Genomic DNA, 17054 nt, shown 5'->3' on the forward strand with positions numbered 1-17054 from the left:
CAGTCTGTAATGCTTACGCCATGATATGACAAACACACAAATGATGATGGGAGGGATGCTTGCAGTATGTCTAACCACTGGCAATCTCTCTGGGTCCAGATGGGATTTGGATCTGTTTGTAACTGCTCATTCCAAAGTGTTGTAGGAGAACTGTAGACTAGAGATGGGATTGTAGTGCCCAGCACTGGTAGGTCTATTGAAGACTTTTTGAACTTTCAGCATTAAGTAGTCATGACAGTGAAAACAAAATTAATAAAATCCTGGAACATAAAAGCAGTATCCTGTTGGACTTTGTTGCTAGTAAGTGATTTTAGTGGGCTAGTGTTTTTTTTTTTTCTTTTTTATAAAATTATTTTTACCCTACATGTAAGCCGTTTATTTCCATTAAGTTAACTCCTGATGTAGAAAGGCCACTAGTGTACAACTGTGCCTTCTCTTTGCCAGACACCATTGTGTGCATTTGGACAATCTGATTAGTTCTAGTTGACTAAATAATATGTTCAAATTTTATTAGCACATGTAGCGCTTCATGTTGCGTAAGCGCCCACAACCCATTGTATGACTTTGTGACTGAAGATAATCAATAAGCTAATTATCCATTACATTATGCTATGTCTGAGAAGCATCGTACTATTCCCCCTTGTGGTTGAATTAGATTTCCAGACCAATTTAGTGTAAGTCTGGTTTAGTAAAATGAACAGTTGCGGTAGAATACTCTTGAAGGACACAGCATTTCAATGCGATGATCCAGCAGTGATCCTACTGTGCTGGGCAGCAAATTCTAAAAATCAGCTGAAATGAGCTGAATGATATGAAACTCTCTGGCCTGTTCTTACCGTGTCTGTACCTCTGCCTCATAGAGAGGAATAATTCCTTCTCAGATGAATTGCTGCAGCTTAATGGGTATTACCTTCTAGATAGGTTCAGGTTGTGTATGTATGCTGGAACTTCATTTCCCCTTAACATTCTCACAGTATGTATGTTTTGTATCATGGGCTCTTCAGTGATGTTTATTAACTGTGCAAGCTTCCTCCGCGTTGATACAAGAGAAAACATTTTTGAAAACCATCAAAATTTATACATATTAGAGGTAGCAGCCTCTGGGACTGATGATGTTCCCATTTAAGACGACAAACATTGACATGGTGAGTGGATGTTACAGATTGAGTGTAAAAATGCAATGTTTCTTTAGGCTAGCCATGCTGACATTTTAGATCTGGTTTTGAAAGTTGAGGCAGGGAATTTTTAGTGTTTTACTAATTCTATTTACAGTTTGTTTGTCGAAATTCAGTAGGTGCCTTTGATTGAAAAAACGCAGCATTCAATAGCTTTGGCTGGTGGGTACAACTGTCGCACCTTTTTGTGAAATAACTTTATTTTTGTTGCAGCGGTTTTCCACAAAATTGCCATCGTTTTAATGTTTGAAATGTAACAAAATCGCAGAAGAGTCATATGCACTTTGCTTCCTGTACTTCCCTACCAGTTCTGCAGTTGGTGAATATCCAATTGTTCTGAACATGTCAAGGTAGACCTTAGAAGATCTGGACCCATATCATACAATGTGTACCGGGGCGCAAAGGGCATGTGCACCCACCTTGTGCTCCCTGGGTCACAATGGTATAACCGAAGGGGCTGCAGATGTTTGTGCGGCCCCCTTCTGTAATTCTGATTGCACTGGCGTACATGTAGCACTAGCGCCATCATCAGAGGGTATTCCCTCTTTTGCATGACTGCATGGTCCCAAGCAAATTAGGGATCTGTCTCTACGCTCGTGCCTTTTTTAGAAGCGGGGGCAGACATGGGCCGTAAGTGAGGCACACTCGGTGTACCACAAAAAGGTGGCACACTGTCAGTGCGCCTCCTGAAGGCAGCTTTCAAGTTTGTAAAGGGGAGCCCATGGAACCCCTCTAGATATCCCCTGCAGGCTAGTGCTGTCAATTGCTGCACCCACTTGCAGGGGGATCTCTGTCCCTCTTTAAATTGCAAGCGGCATGCCGCCTGATCTGTTAATCACGCCTCTGTATTTCACGGAATCCTTTGCCCCCAAGGCAGCATGGGTACACTGTCCCTGTTTTTGCACCTTGTGCACCTGTTTAAAGCTAGGACAGTGCACCCTTTTCTTAATACGACCCTTGGTAGGAATTTAGCTCTAAGAGCGGGAACATCCTAAAGGATTATCCTGAAGATTCTTCTTTGTGAAGGTGTCTTTGACAAAAGCCTATGGGAGCTGCCACTTCCATTGTTGTTCAGGATGAGGAGACTTTGAACATTGAGAATTTTTTTCTCAAAGGTATCGAACGCAAATTGGACCCAGCATTAAAAAACATCTTTGTTGTAAGGAAATTAATGTGAGCAGTATGTGTCCATATATGAACTGCAAAATGTGACTCCTCTGGGGAAGCCTCTAGCTAAAGTGATCCTGAATTTATTTTTTCCTAAGGAAGTATTTACTAGCGGGAATCACCCGGCTAAAAGTAACCGTTTATGTTTCTTAGGCCATGTTATCGTAACGTCTGCTTAACTGTACCATGACTTCAAAAATGTATTGTACTTGAAATATGTCGGATTCTTTTAGTATGTCTAATTTGATCCATCTATAGTTTTTATGGCAACTTGTTAAATGTACATATATACCGGCATTCTGTATGCAACGCAGTAGGTTGGCAGTAAAAGTTGATTTTGAATAAGAGCAATGTGTGCTTACATCCTGCTTCCCTCCAGGTTTATGAACCTAAGTTTCAATTGAATTCCTTGCCAGTCCGATATATTATGCACAAAGTATACTTAACTTGTGTCCTTTTGGTTATAAACAGTGTTTGTGAACGATCCATGATGGGTATTTTATGACACACATTCCCCTTCTCTCTTTGGTTTAAGGGCAGCCCTGTATTGTATTTTTTGGTATATTTGTCATGTCTGCAATGAAGAAAAAGTTGGTGTTTATTCAAATGCCAAGTAGGACAACAATATTCTACCTGAGCAATCAGGGATGTAAAAGAATGGAGGACCTTTTTCAAGGGATGCTTAGGCCTATCGGATTATGAAGTCTCAAGTAGTATGCCAAAGAAGCGCATCTCCAAAAAGTGCAAATCTAACCAGCCATGACCATCACTAGAATCACATTGATGTCTATATGATGTCAGTTTCCCATGTAGATCAAACTATAGTGCTTTTGGTATATTTTTGAAATTTCTAATCTCCAGCAGAAAGGTATTTTCACACCGCAGGTATGACAAAGCAAATTTGGAAATGTAAACAATTTTTTGTTGGTTACAATTTTATGTGTACAAGGTTAGTGACCTTCAAACAGGTCTTTACCCACTAAATTGTCACTTTTAGAGTGACATGTTACAAAAGGCCACCAAACCCCATCCAGAGAAGCCCGTGGTCCATTCTACATTTGGAACAGAGCTTCCGGAGCCTTACTTGGGCACGTCTCCATTGCAGAATTTTATGGAGCAGCTCCTAGGGATTTATGTGTATATTCGCTCTGTGCTTCTGCCTTCGATTCAACTCTAGAACAGACTCTGAAATTGACTCGTTTTTAAAATCCTCCTACAGTTTCTAAGATCCTACTGCACATTGTGAATTTCACAAATTACCTCTTGTATGCCAACGGATACTGCTTTAGTACTTGATGTCAGCCTGGCTGAAAAACACTGTCCATATTTACACTCCATAGCACTACTGCATATTCCCTCGACTTCTTGAATTCTTTCTTTCAATAATGAACATTGAGTTTGTGGGTTTTTACCCTGAATGTTCCTTTTTGATTGTTTAATCATGCATCACTCATTCATAAATGTGCTTTTAGAAGGTGGTTTTCTCTAGAGTTTCCTAGGAATCCCAGACATCTGCAGGGATTATCATAGTTCATGAGTTTAGTAAAGGTTCCCATGATGGAAAGGTTAATTGGGTAACTTTTGCATTTCTTCTAGAGCTCTCCCAGGGAGGATGCATGAGCTCATTCCGGTGGAATGCCGGAGGCGAATTCAAAGGACGCAAATGGGACACAGATCTACCCACAGACTCCGCAGTATGTGTTTTGTGTTTTACTGGTTTAAGTTTTCATTTTATATCTAACTCTTGTTCAAAGCATAAAGATCTGTTTTGTAATGAAGGGTATTTCCTTATGCGATTTCTCCGATTCACAAAGTTTCTACTGAGGATGAAATTGTGCTCCTAACATGCTGCCCAGTTTTTGAGTTACAGCTTGGCCATCCAACGAGGAATCCAGATACAAGATAGTCAATTAAACTAAAGTTCTTGGGATCAGCGTAGCAATGAAAATGGAAAGAAGTGAATGAGGACAATGCCTTATGACTGCACGGATATGTATGTTGGAATGTTATACTTTTGATCTGCTATACTACTCCTTTGCAATTAAATGAATGGTGTTACAGAAGAGCTGGAAAATCTAGGTTTCGCGCTTGTTACTCGAGTCCTAGGCTGTAAAAGACACCGCAGTTGAGGCACAAAAGATAATTCATATTCTCATGTTCTCGGTAATTTCGTGACGGGAGCATGAACAATCTCATCACTGCATGAAATACATGGCAGCTCTCCATTACTAGATACTCTTTGATGTTAATAGACATAGAAAATGCTGTTAGTCGGGAACAGGAAAGCAGTGTATTGCAAAGAAAACTTGTGACAGCCTTTTTAACTCTTGTTTTGAGGAGAAACATGTGGGGAAACAGAAAAGTGGGTCAGAAAGGCAGTTATAGGTTATAATACCTAAACATTAATGCCAGTAAGAATTGTACTGAAAACAAAATACCAAAGTGCAAATAACTAAACAATGGTTTAAATGAGCATTAGCATACTCCCTAATTAAACAAAAATCTGAATGTACAGACCCCTCTAACCGTCCAATCACTTGTTGAGTGTCTTTACCTTTGCCCTGTACAGAACTCTTCTGCCTTAAAGCTGGATCTGCACTGTACAAATACGAAGCCCTTACAGCCGAACTAAAAATATGTTAAAGTGAATGTTTACATTTTGCCAAATATGGTGATTCAAATAGTTTTTCAGCATATTTTAAGTTGGTAACCTTCCAACTTTAGATTTCCAATTCTTGGATGTTTAAGATTTTTTATTTTATGACTGCAGCAGCTTTTTTACCGATGAATTTGACACTGCCACATGCAAGGGCCAGCTGTTCTAATGTCAGACCTTAATACATAATAGTCTGAAGCAGTATATTTTCAAAGCTTAAAAGGATCTTACTCACTCACTTTTCCATACCATTTCTTAACGAGAAGGAGGGATGTTTATACAGTGAATAATAGTACACATTATGGAGACACTAGAAGTATAGATAACATTTCCTTCTCCTTCGCGGTTCCTTCATTGAACTTCATAAGTACTAATTAGAATAGCAAGTTCGCTCCTCAAATAGGACCATGGAAACAACCCCATTAGAAAATTGGAAGGACAGCTCAACAAAAAATTATCCTTAGGGACTGGAAAGAGGCTTGAAGCACTGGGGTCTCTAACCAGAATTGTGGATACAGACAATGGTGTATAAATATGGATTTTAGACATCCCCAATAAAACCTTGCACTTCTCACAGCTAGTACAAAAATCAGTAGCGCGGTTGGATTCAAAGGGAAACAAAAGTGATCACCTCTTCTCATCTCGTTGCAGACTTTGTTGGTACAAGGCAGTAAATCAAATTTAGATGCCAATGTCTGGTTCATAAATCCTTGTAAGACCAGCCTTATTATAATCATTTTGTGCCTTGCTTCACAGCCTAAAATCCAGAGCACCTCCTCTCCGCATCCTTTTTTAGGTCTCGCCTGGCAAAAGCAGCGCATGCGCTGCTCTCGTCAGAGACCTTTTGCAATCGATTCTGCCAAAGCCTTACATGCTCACGCAGGGATGTACAAAGATGTCTGCTCTCGCCATTTGTCCAAACCTAACAGCATGCGCATGCATGTAAGGAGAGTGGACAGCCCGCCGCCATCTTGATAAACATGCATGCTTTCACAGCGTGCTTTCACTTTAATCGCAGTTTAAAGTGAAAGCACGCTGCCATGCGCGCGCGCTGCGCGCCAGCCCGGCAGACCTCCCTTGTTAATGGCCAGTAGTTATCTAGCTCCAGCCAGCACCATGTCCTGCTGTCTGCGTGGACGTGTGCAGTGAGCTTGGCTTTCGCGCGCCTCGCAGCCAAGTAAGGGCAGGAAGCTAACTAGAGATAGCTCTACTCTGAAAACTGCCTTCACAGAGGTCCGTACCATGGGCATATCTCCACCCAGTAAGGCTGCTATTTTACAATGTTTCATTAGAAAGCCTCTCACACTGGCTGTTTAACCTGATGTCTTGATCCCTCCACAAACGAGACCAGGGATGCTGCTATCTCCGTAGCTAATGTCTTCTCACTACCAACACAGTTAAGACTCGTGAGTACAAGAGACAAAAGAGGCCGCCAGTTCTTCCCAGTGAAATCGATATTGTACTTAAAAAGAGCAACAAGCGCGCGTACTGTGCACAGCTACTATAATTAAAAACGAATCAGAGTGCGTCGTCATTCCGCATACAATTAAAATGGCGCTGATATCTGCCCTTGTAGGTGTGCTTCATTGCCGCACAGCTGGTTTGTTTGTAAGGGCGGGAAGCCCTGCACGTGCTCCCGGACACCTTTGCCAATGAGAGCGTGCCTCTGGCACACATAGCCTCCACAGACGTCCCTGCCGTGGGAATATCCCCTCAGTAAATCCGCGGTTTCACAGCTATTTAACCTAATGTCTTGAGCCCTTCTCAAGTACACTGAAGTGCGCGGACCAGGGATGCTGATATCTCCCAAAATTGGTGTCTCCTCACCACCGACACAGCTAAGCCCCATGCGAGCGGGGAAGAAAATAGCCCACCTGTTCTGCCCAAGAAAATCAGTATTGTAGATAAAAAAAGAACAACCAAAGCGCGCACTATGCACAAATACTATAATTAAAACAAGCATTGGCATAGCCAATAGGTCTCGATATTGGGACCTTATAAGTATTTAGTTATGCAGCACAATATCCTTTGTGCAACAACAACTGTTGCATGGCTAAGCACTTATAAGGTCCAAAAGGCAAGACCTAATGGCTATGCCAATGCTTGTTCTATGTTCTTGGCTCTCTGCTCCTCCAGATTAGTTTTAAAGTCAGACTAAAGTGGGAGAGTATTGTATAGTTCTAAACCCGCTTGGACTCCTTTCCTCTCAACATCAGGAGTCATTCAAAGCATCTTTCAGGAAGCTTCTGAAACGACCACTGCCATTATGCTAGATATGGGTCCAGCCAGGCAATCAGATGACCAGCAGCAAAAGGTTATGCTGTGCGCTGGGCCATTTATATAAATTATGGAACTCTCCATGAAATGGTCACTTTTTGATAATTTGTAAACTATGTCCAGGCATAAAATTGCACTTAGTCTCCATTCTGCAGGGGAGTGCTTTTCTTTTTGGACACTTAAGAGCTGCATCTTGAGGACCAGAATGCTTGTGAAAGTGGCTTGTGAAACTACCTTCCCCCACCCACAAGGGCTAGATCCATCCTTTTCACTCCTCCCCTGGATAATCTCTCCTTAAATGAGGTAGAGATGGAGCTCGTCCCTGTACAGTCCTGGCCATTCTGCTTGTGGATGGTTATGATTACAATAATGCAATGCAGACACCCCTTTCTTTGCCACTTTATATGGTGCAAAGCAAGACAGATTCCCATGTTGAGAGGCGGTGAACCAGTACATCCCGGGGCCAATATATCGCTCCAAGTTCAATACACATAGTACATGCTCTTTTGTACATTGTGAACTTGTTTCTAGAGGAAAACCTGTCAACCCCTCTGGGTCTCATTGACTCATAATAGAAGCGCAGAGGGCAGTGAAATATATATATTTTTTAATGTATTTTCTTTTTAGTAGCGGAGAGGAAATTACCTGTGATGAGTTGGTTCTTTAGACTATTTGCATTGGGCCATTTTTTTAGTTTCTTCACAATCTGTCCGGCATTCTGCTTGTCAGAAAATAAATTATTCAGGTACACCACTTGTAACAGCCTAGACCAGTCTATTGGCCAAAGTAAATGGGTTTGGATTCAGTGTGTGCTACGTGTAATTTTTTAATCCTTTCATCTACGTTCTGTGCGTCTAACGATGTTCTGTGTGTTTTTTTTCTTCCAAAGATCATAATGCATATATTTTGCACTTATTTGGACTCCAGACTACCCCCTCATCCAAAGTATCCAGATGGGAAAACGTTCACTTCTCAGCACTTTGTTCAGACTCCTGGTAAACCAGGTACAGAACTGCCTGAGCACAAAGATTTTGTTTGGGGAGACGGGTTGAGTCTGTAAACGTTTGAAGAGTTACAATTGGAAGTTTACCGCTCCTTTAAAACCTTCATGTTTGTGTTTGTTTGCACTGTACCTTGGTTTGCAGATACCACAAATGAGAACGTGTTCTGCATCTTTCAAAGTGGCATCAATCCTCCACACTACGAATTGATCTACCAGCGACATGCCTACAACCTACCTAAGGTACAGTCCATTTACATATTTCACAAATGCATGCTTTGTAAAGACTTTTGTACATGTGCTGTGTTGATTGTTGACATTTCAGTGCTCTGGGGAAATGTCATCTTGAAGCATTTAAAAGGTTCTCCAGGTATTTACATGTACCAGGCACTGCTCGCTTAAACATACTCTTTCAAGCAATTGGAGATTAAGTACATGTACTTTAGTATAAAGAAGAGTCACTGGGAACTCTGTCAAAACTTAGCTTTTTATTTTCAATTTTTAGAACTTTTCCCTTGGCCATGCATTTTGTTCAAACGGAATTCTCCTACGGTTGACTCCTGAAATCTGGGGAAATGTTAATATGTCAGAGATTCTAGGGATTTTGTTTGTTCTATTTTTGGGTGTTTTGATCAGTGAGCCTATATAGCTCGAGTATTAACAATACGTTCTAGCAGTGGGCTCCCCACATAGGCATTTCAGGATTGCATCGCTGTGTTCTTTTGATTGCACGAAAAAGATATGTGCTGTTTGATTGCAAAGTTTATGAAATAACCTTGAGTTAATGAATTGGAATAATCTGTTTGTAAGCCAGCTGCTATGTAGCTGTTAGGAGTTTTTATGGTAAGAAAGATCGGGTGAGACTGACAGACGTTAAAGGTTAAGCTTTTTACTACATTATTCAGTCAGTCAAAATCTTTAATCTGTTAATTAAAACCACAAAAGATACACACAGCACAATTAGAATAGATCAACAAGAGTTAAAGCTGTTATGGTGGCAGCTGACTGGCATGCAACTATATTATTCATTTGCCCCTCTTTAGTGAGTTGGGTGTTGAACTCGATTTTATGTGTGTTGATCTGTCAAGTAGGTGAATTCAAGGAAAAATGTAATGTATTTTTATGAGAATTATTTTGCCGTTAACCTAGCCGGTTTATCTGCGCATCAAGCAGGATATTGTGCAGCTACTTGTTTAGAAGTTTTAGAACTAGTATGTTTTGAAACGGTTTTTCACCCTTTGTTGTAAAGCCTCACACAGAAGTAGCTCATGCAAAGGATGAGTACAATTACTAAATATATGGGAATAAACTGCAGATCCCAGTGAAACTCCACAGGTTACCGGAGTACATTGAGAAGGGCAGTGGCCTAAAAACATCTAAAAGGCTAGGTTCCCAAGTACCAGTTTGAAGCATTTCATGATGCTTAGAGTAGCACTCGACACGAGGAAGTCTCGAAAGGAAGACTTTGGTAATCCGTCGTATTTTTTGCATCTGAAAGTTTCAGTGCTGCTAGCAGTGCTAAGCCGTCCAGATCCATCCAGATCCATTCAGAGAAACAGCTCTTACAAAATGTTTAGCGGTGTGAGCTCCTTTCCTTAATCTGTTCTAAATTGTGATTGGTGGTGCTTGCATCTTACAACTGTTGAATGGCAAGGGATTTTTAGAAGTTGAGTGTTGGCACGGGGTGGCTTTAAGGGACAATTATGGTTTCAGGAGTGGTATTGAAATTCTAAATTTGTTTTTAAAGTAGTACAGCTGATAATTCTGACTAGTGCTCATTGGGGAATACCTGTTAATGTGGTTTATTCTAGAGAGAAGAGAAGGCTTCTTACATCGTTTTGAAGCAGTTGTCCTATTTGTATTACCACCTTACCTGATGGGAAGTTAAAGGTCCTGTTCTAATGAGCTGACCCAATGACAAATGTGTTTGCAATGCGTTTGCTCATTTTAGTTTTATTTGTGGTTCAGATCCATAATCAGTAGGCAACATGAGTTTAAATGTCATTGACATCTCTCAAAAGTGTTCATCAAACACAAATTCATTCCATTCCGTTGAATCTCATCAGTATGATGCAGTTGACTTGCTGACACAGAGCAAGCTCATCTTTAAGTATGTAGGGTGTGGGTCATTCTTTGGCTTACGGAGACACATTTTAAGAGGCCTGTTCAATATGTTTACATTATTCTGAGCTTTTACTTCTAATGTCTAAAGCAAATAAACCTATTGCGTAGTGAGAATTTGCACAATCACGTGTTCTGTGTATGCATGGCTTCTGCAATAGAACATCTTGATAGAGGGAAGTCGGGATAATGCACCCTAGATTTGCATGTGAATCCTCTTTTCTACTGGTTTGTCCTGGATTTTTACCCCATTTGTTTATATTTGTCATCTCAATAAGCAGAACGGTTTTATAAAAAATATTTGTTCCTTATTCAGTACTCCCAAAACTATTTTGCATGTTTTACAGCTGCATGAAGCATGGTTATCTTAGTAACAGTTCCGTTTGCCGAATACCCTCATAACTTTGGGCCAGTAGCCACATTGTTGTTTTCATGTCATTCTTGGTCACAACCTTTAAGCTTATAATGACTATTTCCGACATTTAAAGTCATAACTCTAGATTTTCTATTTCACAATCTGCTTGAGTTGGTGTGACCTTTGATCATTTATATTTTCTAAGTCTCTGTATGCATTAAGTAGCCCAGTTTACTTTTGACTAATGTTTCCACTGATTAGCCAATTTTTGTTGCCTTCTTTTTCTGTCTTGCGTGAGCTAGGTTTTTATAATTCCTTGGTGTTGGCTTTCTTTCTCCATATGAATCTTGATGCTTTGATGAAGGGAAGCCTGCATCCTATTCCTATTCCCTTTTTGCTAAATTACCTACCAGTAACGGTGACCATTTTCCACTATTGTCCACCGCTCAAATGAACTCAAATTTCACTATACTAATCGACCACTAATCCTTTTTGGGTTCCAAAGCAGCGTGCTACTTGCCAAAAAGCGCTTCAACGCCTCTTCAGGGGAAGTAAGCGCAATATAAATGCAATTGCAATACAATACAATTGTATCTTAAATACTCTTTAGGGTGCCCAGAGTTCCAGATGGCCTCTCTAAATACCTTTACTAATTGTGCTTATTTTTTCTTTCAGGGCAGAAACAATATGTTCCATACGTTGCTTATGTTTTTGTTCATCATAAAGACGAAAGAATCTGGAATGCTTGGGTACGTATTTACAACAATGCTGCGCTGCATCAAGCCCCCAAACTCTACCCTTTATTAGTAAACAAGCGAGTGAGTCAGATGCTGGTGCACAAACAAAGAAAACTTTTATTTGGCCAGAAAGCCCTGTAAAGGAGTTGTGCCAAATAGGATTTTGCTTTACGTCTAGTCACTTGAAGAGCACAGTTGAATTAAAAAACAAACATGTTCTGCCAGTGGAGCAGTTGTGATAATTTCACACACCTAATGGTTATAAGCATACCTTTTGTAGACTCTGTGTATTTCCAATTACTTATCACTGTATGCAGTTAACTAAAGGTATATACGCTATACCTTCACTGTTTACTATATTTACTAACGCAATAGAATACCAAAATGACCCGGTACATCACTTTAACCTATGTGTCCTTTCCCCGTGTAGGATATGTTGAGTTCCACTACTGTAGAAGTAGTTTGTCTATTGAACCTGTACTAAAATGAAGTTTTATTGACCTGATACTTTAGTGGGATGCAGACTTGTAGTGATGGCTATAGGTCAAATTATGGCCCCATGGAACTTGAGAGCATTTCTTTGAGATGTTAAGAAATGGAGCTTCACCACTGCTTCCTGACAACATATCACTAACCTGAAAACCATTCCACTTAGAAAGAATGGCTTGGGATTCTGTTGCGTCTCTAGTTTTGTTTGCATCCAGTAAAATTGTTGATCAATTTGCCACAATGTTCACTGTGATATTAACCACTAAAAAGAGTTTGTTCTGCCGATGTTTTGATACATGTAGTTATTAATTGCCAGCCACAAAAATAGACATTAAAAATTGAAGTTTTATTTGGGAAGCATCAGTGCGGACAAATGGCGCTCGAACTGGGTGTTTCTAAAATTGGCTTTTCTAGGTATTATATCCATGCAACTTGTATAAGGGATGTATTGCTTTTTAGGTCTGGCAAAGCAAGCCTTTTGTGCTTTTTGGGGGGCTTTGGATCAGCCTCTTCCTACTAGTGGCTTGGTTTGTGCCATTGCTTTTAATTAAGCCAGTGAGGAATATAATAAAAAAATAAAAAATCTTTTTGCCACAATCGGTTGTTTAACATTGCATTTTATTTTTATCTTTTTATTTAAAACAAAAGTGTATCCAAACATTGTCTATTGAACTTAGTATATCACAAAGTTATACATTTCATTCATAGTTAGACATTACGTCACAGCGTTCTAGTCTTATTAGCCCTTGAAAAGAGTGTAAAAGCAGTATCCACAAACGACGTGTCTCTAAATCACTCAACAACTGCATTCAGACATTTAATCCATATTTTTAAAACAATGGCCAAAAAAACAAACGTCATTGCCTCAAAGGTAAAGTAAAGCTCAATCAGCTGTAGAATGTATAATACTCATTTTAATTGGGTCACAAAAAAGACATTTTCCATTGGTTTTCAGAAAAGCCCTTGCACCTGCACTTGTGATGGACTTCATCCTCGAGAGTTCAGTAGGAGATGATCTGGGAGTTTAGTTAAAAATTGGAATGATATAATTTAACCTAACCTATTTCTAGTCCGTGAAACCGAATCATTTTCAGTAATGTATTGCATGTCCAAGGACCTACTCTTGTGGTATCCAACTAATAGAATGACATTTTTAACCCTCAAATTGATTCTCATCCGCAAAAAATTAACACATCAGTTGGTTTTCAGAGCTGCTACGCAAGTAGCAAAACAGACATTCGAGCTTCCCAGCAAATGGCTGAAAGCTTCTCATATTTTCTGCCCTTTGATGAAATGGCGAACCTAAGAAATTTTGAGTTAGCCAATACTTGCCAGATTACTGATCTTAATTCCTTTAGTATGGCATGCATTTCCCATTCTTTTTTTGCTAAATTAACTCCCAGTAGCTGTGATCCTTTCCACTATTGTATCTGAAATACCTGGTAGGGTGCCCAGAGTTCTAGATGATGTCTCTTAAATGCCTTTCTCTGGAAAACCCAGCAGGCTTTAAAAGCAAACATGCAAATTTAGGTCAATCCCTTCTTTTACCCAGAACTACAAATTCTGCTGAGTAGAATGCCAAAGCTTAATGGCTTTGGAGTAAGGGTGCCGGTCATAAACCACCATGCAATCTGTTTAAGTGGCCCATCCATAACTGAGAGGGATCTTTGTTTAATGATGTGAATACGATCAGACTAATTTAATCTAGAAATAAAAATTAATATCCAGTACTCCACCTGTTCCAGTTTTCACACACCAATGTCCAAATGATGTCGACAGGTCCTTTTTCCTCCAGATATTAATTCCCTCAACTTATCTTTATTAATTATAATCTTAATAAATATAAGACAACTGTCTTATTATTTTCAGGTAAAAGGCATTGTACATAAAAGCAATCCTTTTTTTCACTGCTAGACATATTGGTTCACTTTACAGCAAAACATTAATTGCTAGGGAAGCCAGGGTGATGGTCCTGTAGTCTTTCATTAGAGTAATATCCCCTTGGCGTCTAGCGACCACACTCAGCCGCCTTCCCGCAGATGTGAATTGGCACATGTGGAAGCTCCCCTATTCCTGCTGCCACAAAAAACAAATTCTGCACACCCAGGCGGCTTTTAGCAAAACCAGTAGATCTGCCTTACAACTGCAAATGCAATCCAGACCTATTGATGGGGGGTGGGGGGTGTTAATGGGGCACACATTCAGTATTACATTCTAAGGGGGGTAATATTGTACCAGATAAATACCATTCTTCTAAGGAGGAGTCTTTGTCCTGGTACCCTGTGGGTTTCAGGAAGGGATCACGAGTCTCCTCAAAACCAAACATACAATATCTGCACCTAACACTACATTGCAGAAGTGTGTGAAGCAAGTGAGTACAACACTACACGCTTCAGACTGATTTTTTCAGGTTTTCCTAACAGGCTGTAACTGGAAAATATGCAGGCCATAAAGTGGACATCTGCTTGAAATGAGCAACTTAGTAGCAGCAGAAGTTTTATATGAGAATAAATGTATGAACTACTTTTTTAATGTAACTGTTTGTATTCTTTTCACAGGCGAGTTAACCTTGGTTTATCTGGTGTGAACATTCTGTGGATTTTTGGAGATTATTAAATAACTTGACATCTTCCTCAATCCAAGTTTTAAAGACTCCGCCGTCGATCTTTCTCTTACTGACGAGTCAATGAAGCCTTTGGACTACATGTTGTCTTGTGGACTTGAACTCTTAACGGCCATATTGGTCCAACAATGGGGACAATTCTCTGCTAAGTTTTGGAGATATTCTCCACCAACAAACCGGAGCAAGAAACATGAACATCTACAACCCTGTAATCTCTTTGCAGCAGCAGGTCTTCCTTCCTTCCACATGCTTCTGCATGAATATGTAGGTGGAGAATAGATAAGCTTGGATAGCGAAAACGTCAAGCAATGTTAGTGGGTTTTTCCTCTCATTGCCCTGGATTTTGATGATATAAATCTGGCTCATGAAAAGTTGCTTATCTGATAGCCTCATACAGCTGGGTGCTTGGAGTAGACTATGTGAAGGACACCATTTAACATCTCTTCAGTTTTGGGGTGTAAGAATGTTTTTGATCATAGGCTGAGTTGCATTATTGGCAAGGTGGTGCTGGGTATTGAAAAATAACTTGTGCTTGAGTGCACCTCGAGCCCCAGCTCTTTGACGTCACCACTTAGAAATGTTATTCTCAATACAAGTGCCTTGTTACAGGTCTTACCTAATTGTATTAAAAACAGTTATACATCGTCGACATTTTCCCAACCTTCCTGCTCCTAGAAACCCATTTTGGCAGGTGCCATGTTGGTGTGCTCCTTCATTGGGTACTCTGACTATAATTTGTGTGTCAGCCATTTGTTCTTTGGAGGAGTTCCGTGCAGATTTAGTCCAGCGTGCATGATTGATTCGGTCCGTATTTTTGTATGCTCGGTCTAGTATGCAGAATCACTGGAAGAGGCTTGTTAAAGGAATTTGTTATTTACGGCTCTACCCGTTTAGATATTTATTGGGATGTTCTTTTTTAAGCCGCTGTGCTTTGCAAAAGGAAACCGTTTTGATATTACTATGCTTTGATATTGCAGAGAAATAGGATTTGTGTAAATATGGTTAGTCATGGAACTATGATCTCCAGGGGGTGTTGTTGAGAATACATTTTTGGAAAATGTCTGGATGAAATGCCGACAAATATAATTTTTCAGTGTTACCAATGTATTTTATTTGTAGATAGGTTTTCTTGCTTTTTTTCAGGCGAAGCATATTTTAAGCAGAAATGGGATCTAGTCACATGTTATAAAAATACCTATTCTGAACCCTTTTTTAAATGGGACCAGAAGCAGAAATGTAGAATTTGAGTGTACATGACGGTATGCAGGTAGGCCCCACATCTCACTAAAATCCCTGCTTAGAACAAAAAATACATTGCATATGTTTTGTTCTGACTGCTACCATTACACACAATTATTGTGAAAACAAAGCTCAAGCTATTACTAGCAGTTGTGAGGTTCATCTTAATCATCTGGAAATCCTGCGTTCAACAGCATCACAAGCATCAGAATCTAGGATTACTTTGGTTCCAGATTACTGGGCAGTGTTCAGTTTGTTTAGGAGTGCATGTGAACGAGTGAAATTATTGATAAGAAGTCAGTCCCTTGTTTTGGAAGGGACTACGTGGAGGATTTTAGTTTCTTTTTAGTATTTCCTCAAGGTATGTCTGACTCAAACTACAGCGAAGCTGCTGGTGAACTAATACCTCCATTATATTGTATACTGCACTCAAGCACAACGCACTGCATTCCTTGTTCAAGAACATTTTCATTTGTTAAGCATTTTTAATAAATGGGGAGTGGTGAATTCCTTGATGCCATTATTAAATGTTGGTATTTTAACACATACGCTGTTTAAATGTGCATTTGTTCTAGACTTTGGAGCTTTACATGTAGAGGGACCACTTAAAAAAGACTTGGCAAAGTTAGTATGACTGTCTTAGCCAGCCTGCAATGTTTTTATTTATTTTATTTTTACAGACGTGTGCAGTAAGCATTAAAAGTGTGAAAGAAATAAAGTAAAAATGTTGCAGTCTAAAGGTGGTGTGCATATGTTTACAAAAAAGTGAAAGAACCTATCCCAAAAATTAAATAAAAATCCAGTGAATTAAAGCATAGATTGGCCTACCAGCGCTGGAACTGAAGTGGATGTCTACCACATGTGCACAAGCCAGAAGCCATCACTCACAATGAAGAGTGCCAGTGGTTGCAGGGGACTGACCATTCCTCTATGCTGAATGCTCTGGTGGACAGAAGCAAAATGTGAAGGACTCTTGAACAGACCAGCGTATGAAGGGGGCTCACTTAAAGCCCCTGTATTTACAGATATATGTATGTATTTTTATTAGGGCTTTATTTTTATTTTTTAAATTTGAAATGCTTTATTGAAAAGAATTGTTAAAATAGAGATACCAACCATTACAAACAAAATTATCCAATACATAACTGAAATGCCAAAAGGTTAATACTGCATAGCAAAAATACAAAAGCATTTTATAAAATTTTATGAGTAAGA

General features: G+C 39.7%; 1 protein-coding gene across 4 annotated transcripts in view; it reads left to right on the forward strand.

Moving 5' to 3' along the window:
• TMEM209 (transmembrane protein 209) overlaps positions 1–16385 on the forward strand; it is a 269726-nt gene extending 253341 nt beyond the window's left edge. For 3 of the 4 annotated variants that reach the window (XM_085653621.1, XM_085653623.1, XM_085653620.1), the window contains 5 exons: positions 3939–4036; positions 8165–8279; positions 8421–8518; positions 11427–11500; positions 14536–16385. In XM_085653621.1, the coding sequence (XP_085509747.1) occupies positions 3939–4036; positions 8165–8279; positions 8421–8518; positions 11427–11500; positions 14536–14593 (443 nt within the window). In that variant the 3' untranslated portion in view covers positions 14594–16385. The remainder of the gene's footprint in view (positions 1–3938; positions 4037–8164; positions 8280–8420; positions 8519–11426; positions 11501–14535) is intronic. The other variant, XM_085653624.1, reaches the window with a different exon arrangement.
• Positions 16386–17054: the final 669 nt, after the last annotated feature.

Source organism: Triturus cristatus, chromosome 4_1, assembly GCF_964204655.1.
Source record: "Triturus cristatus chromosome 4_1, aTriCri1.1, whole genome shotgun sequence".
Classification (NCBI taxonomy): domain Eukaryota; kingdom Metazoa; phylum Chordata; class Amphibia; order Caudata; family Salamandridae; genus Triturus; species Triturus cristatus.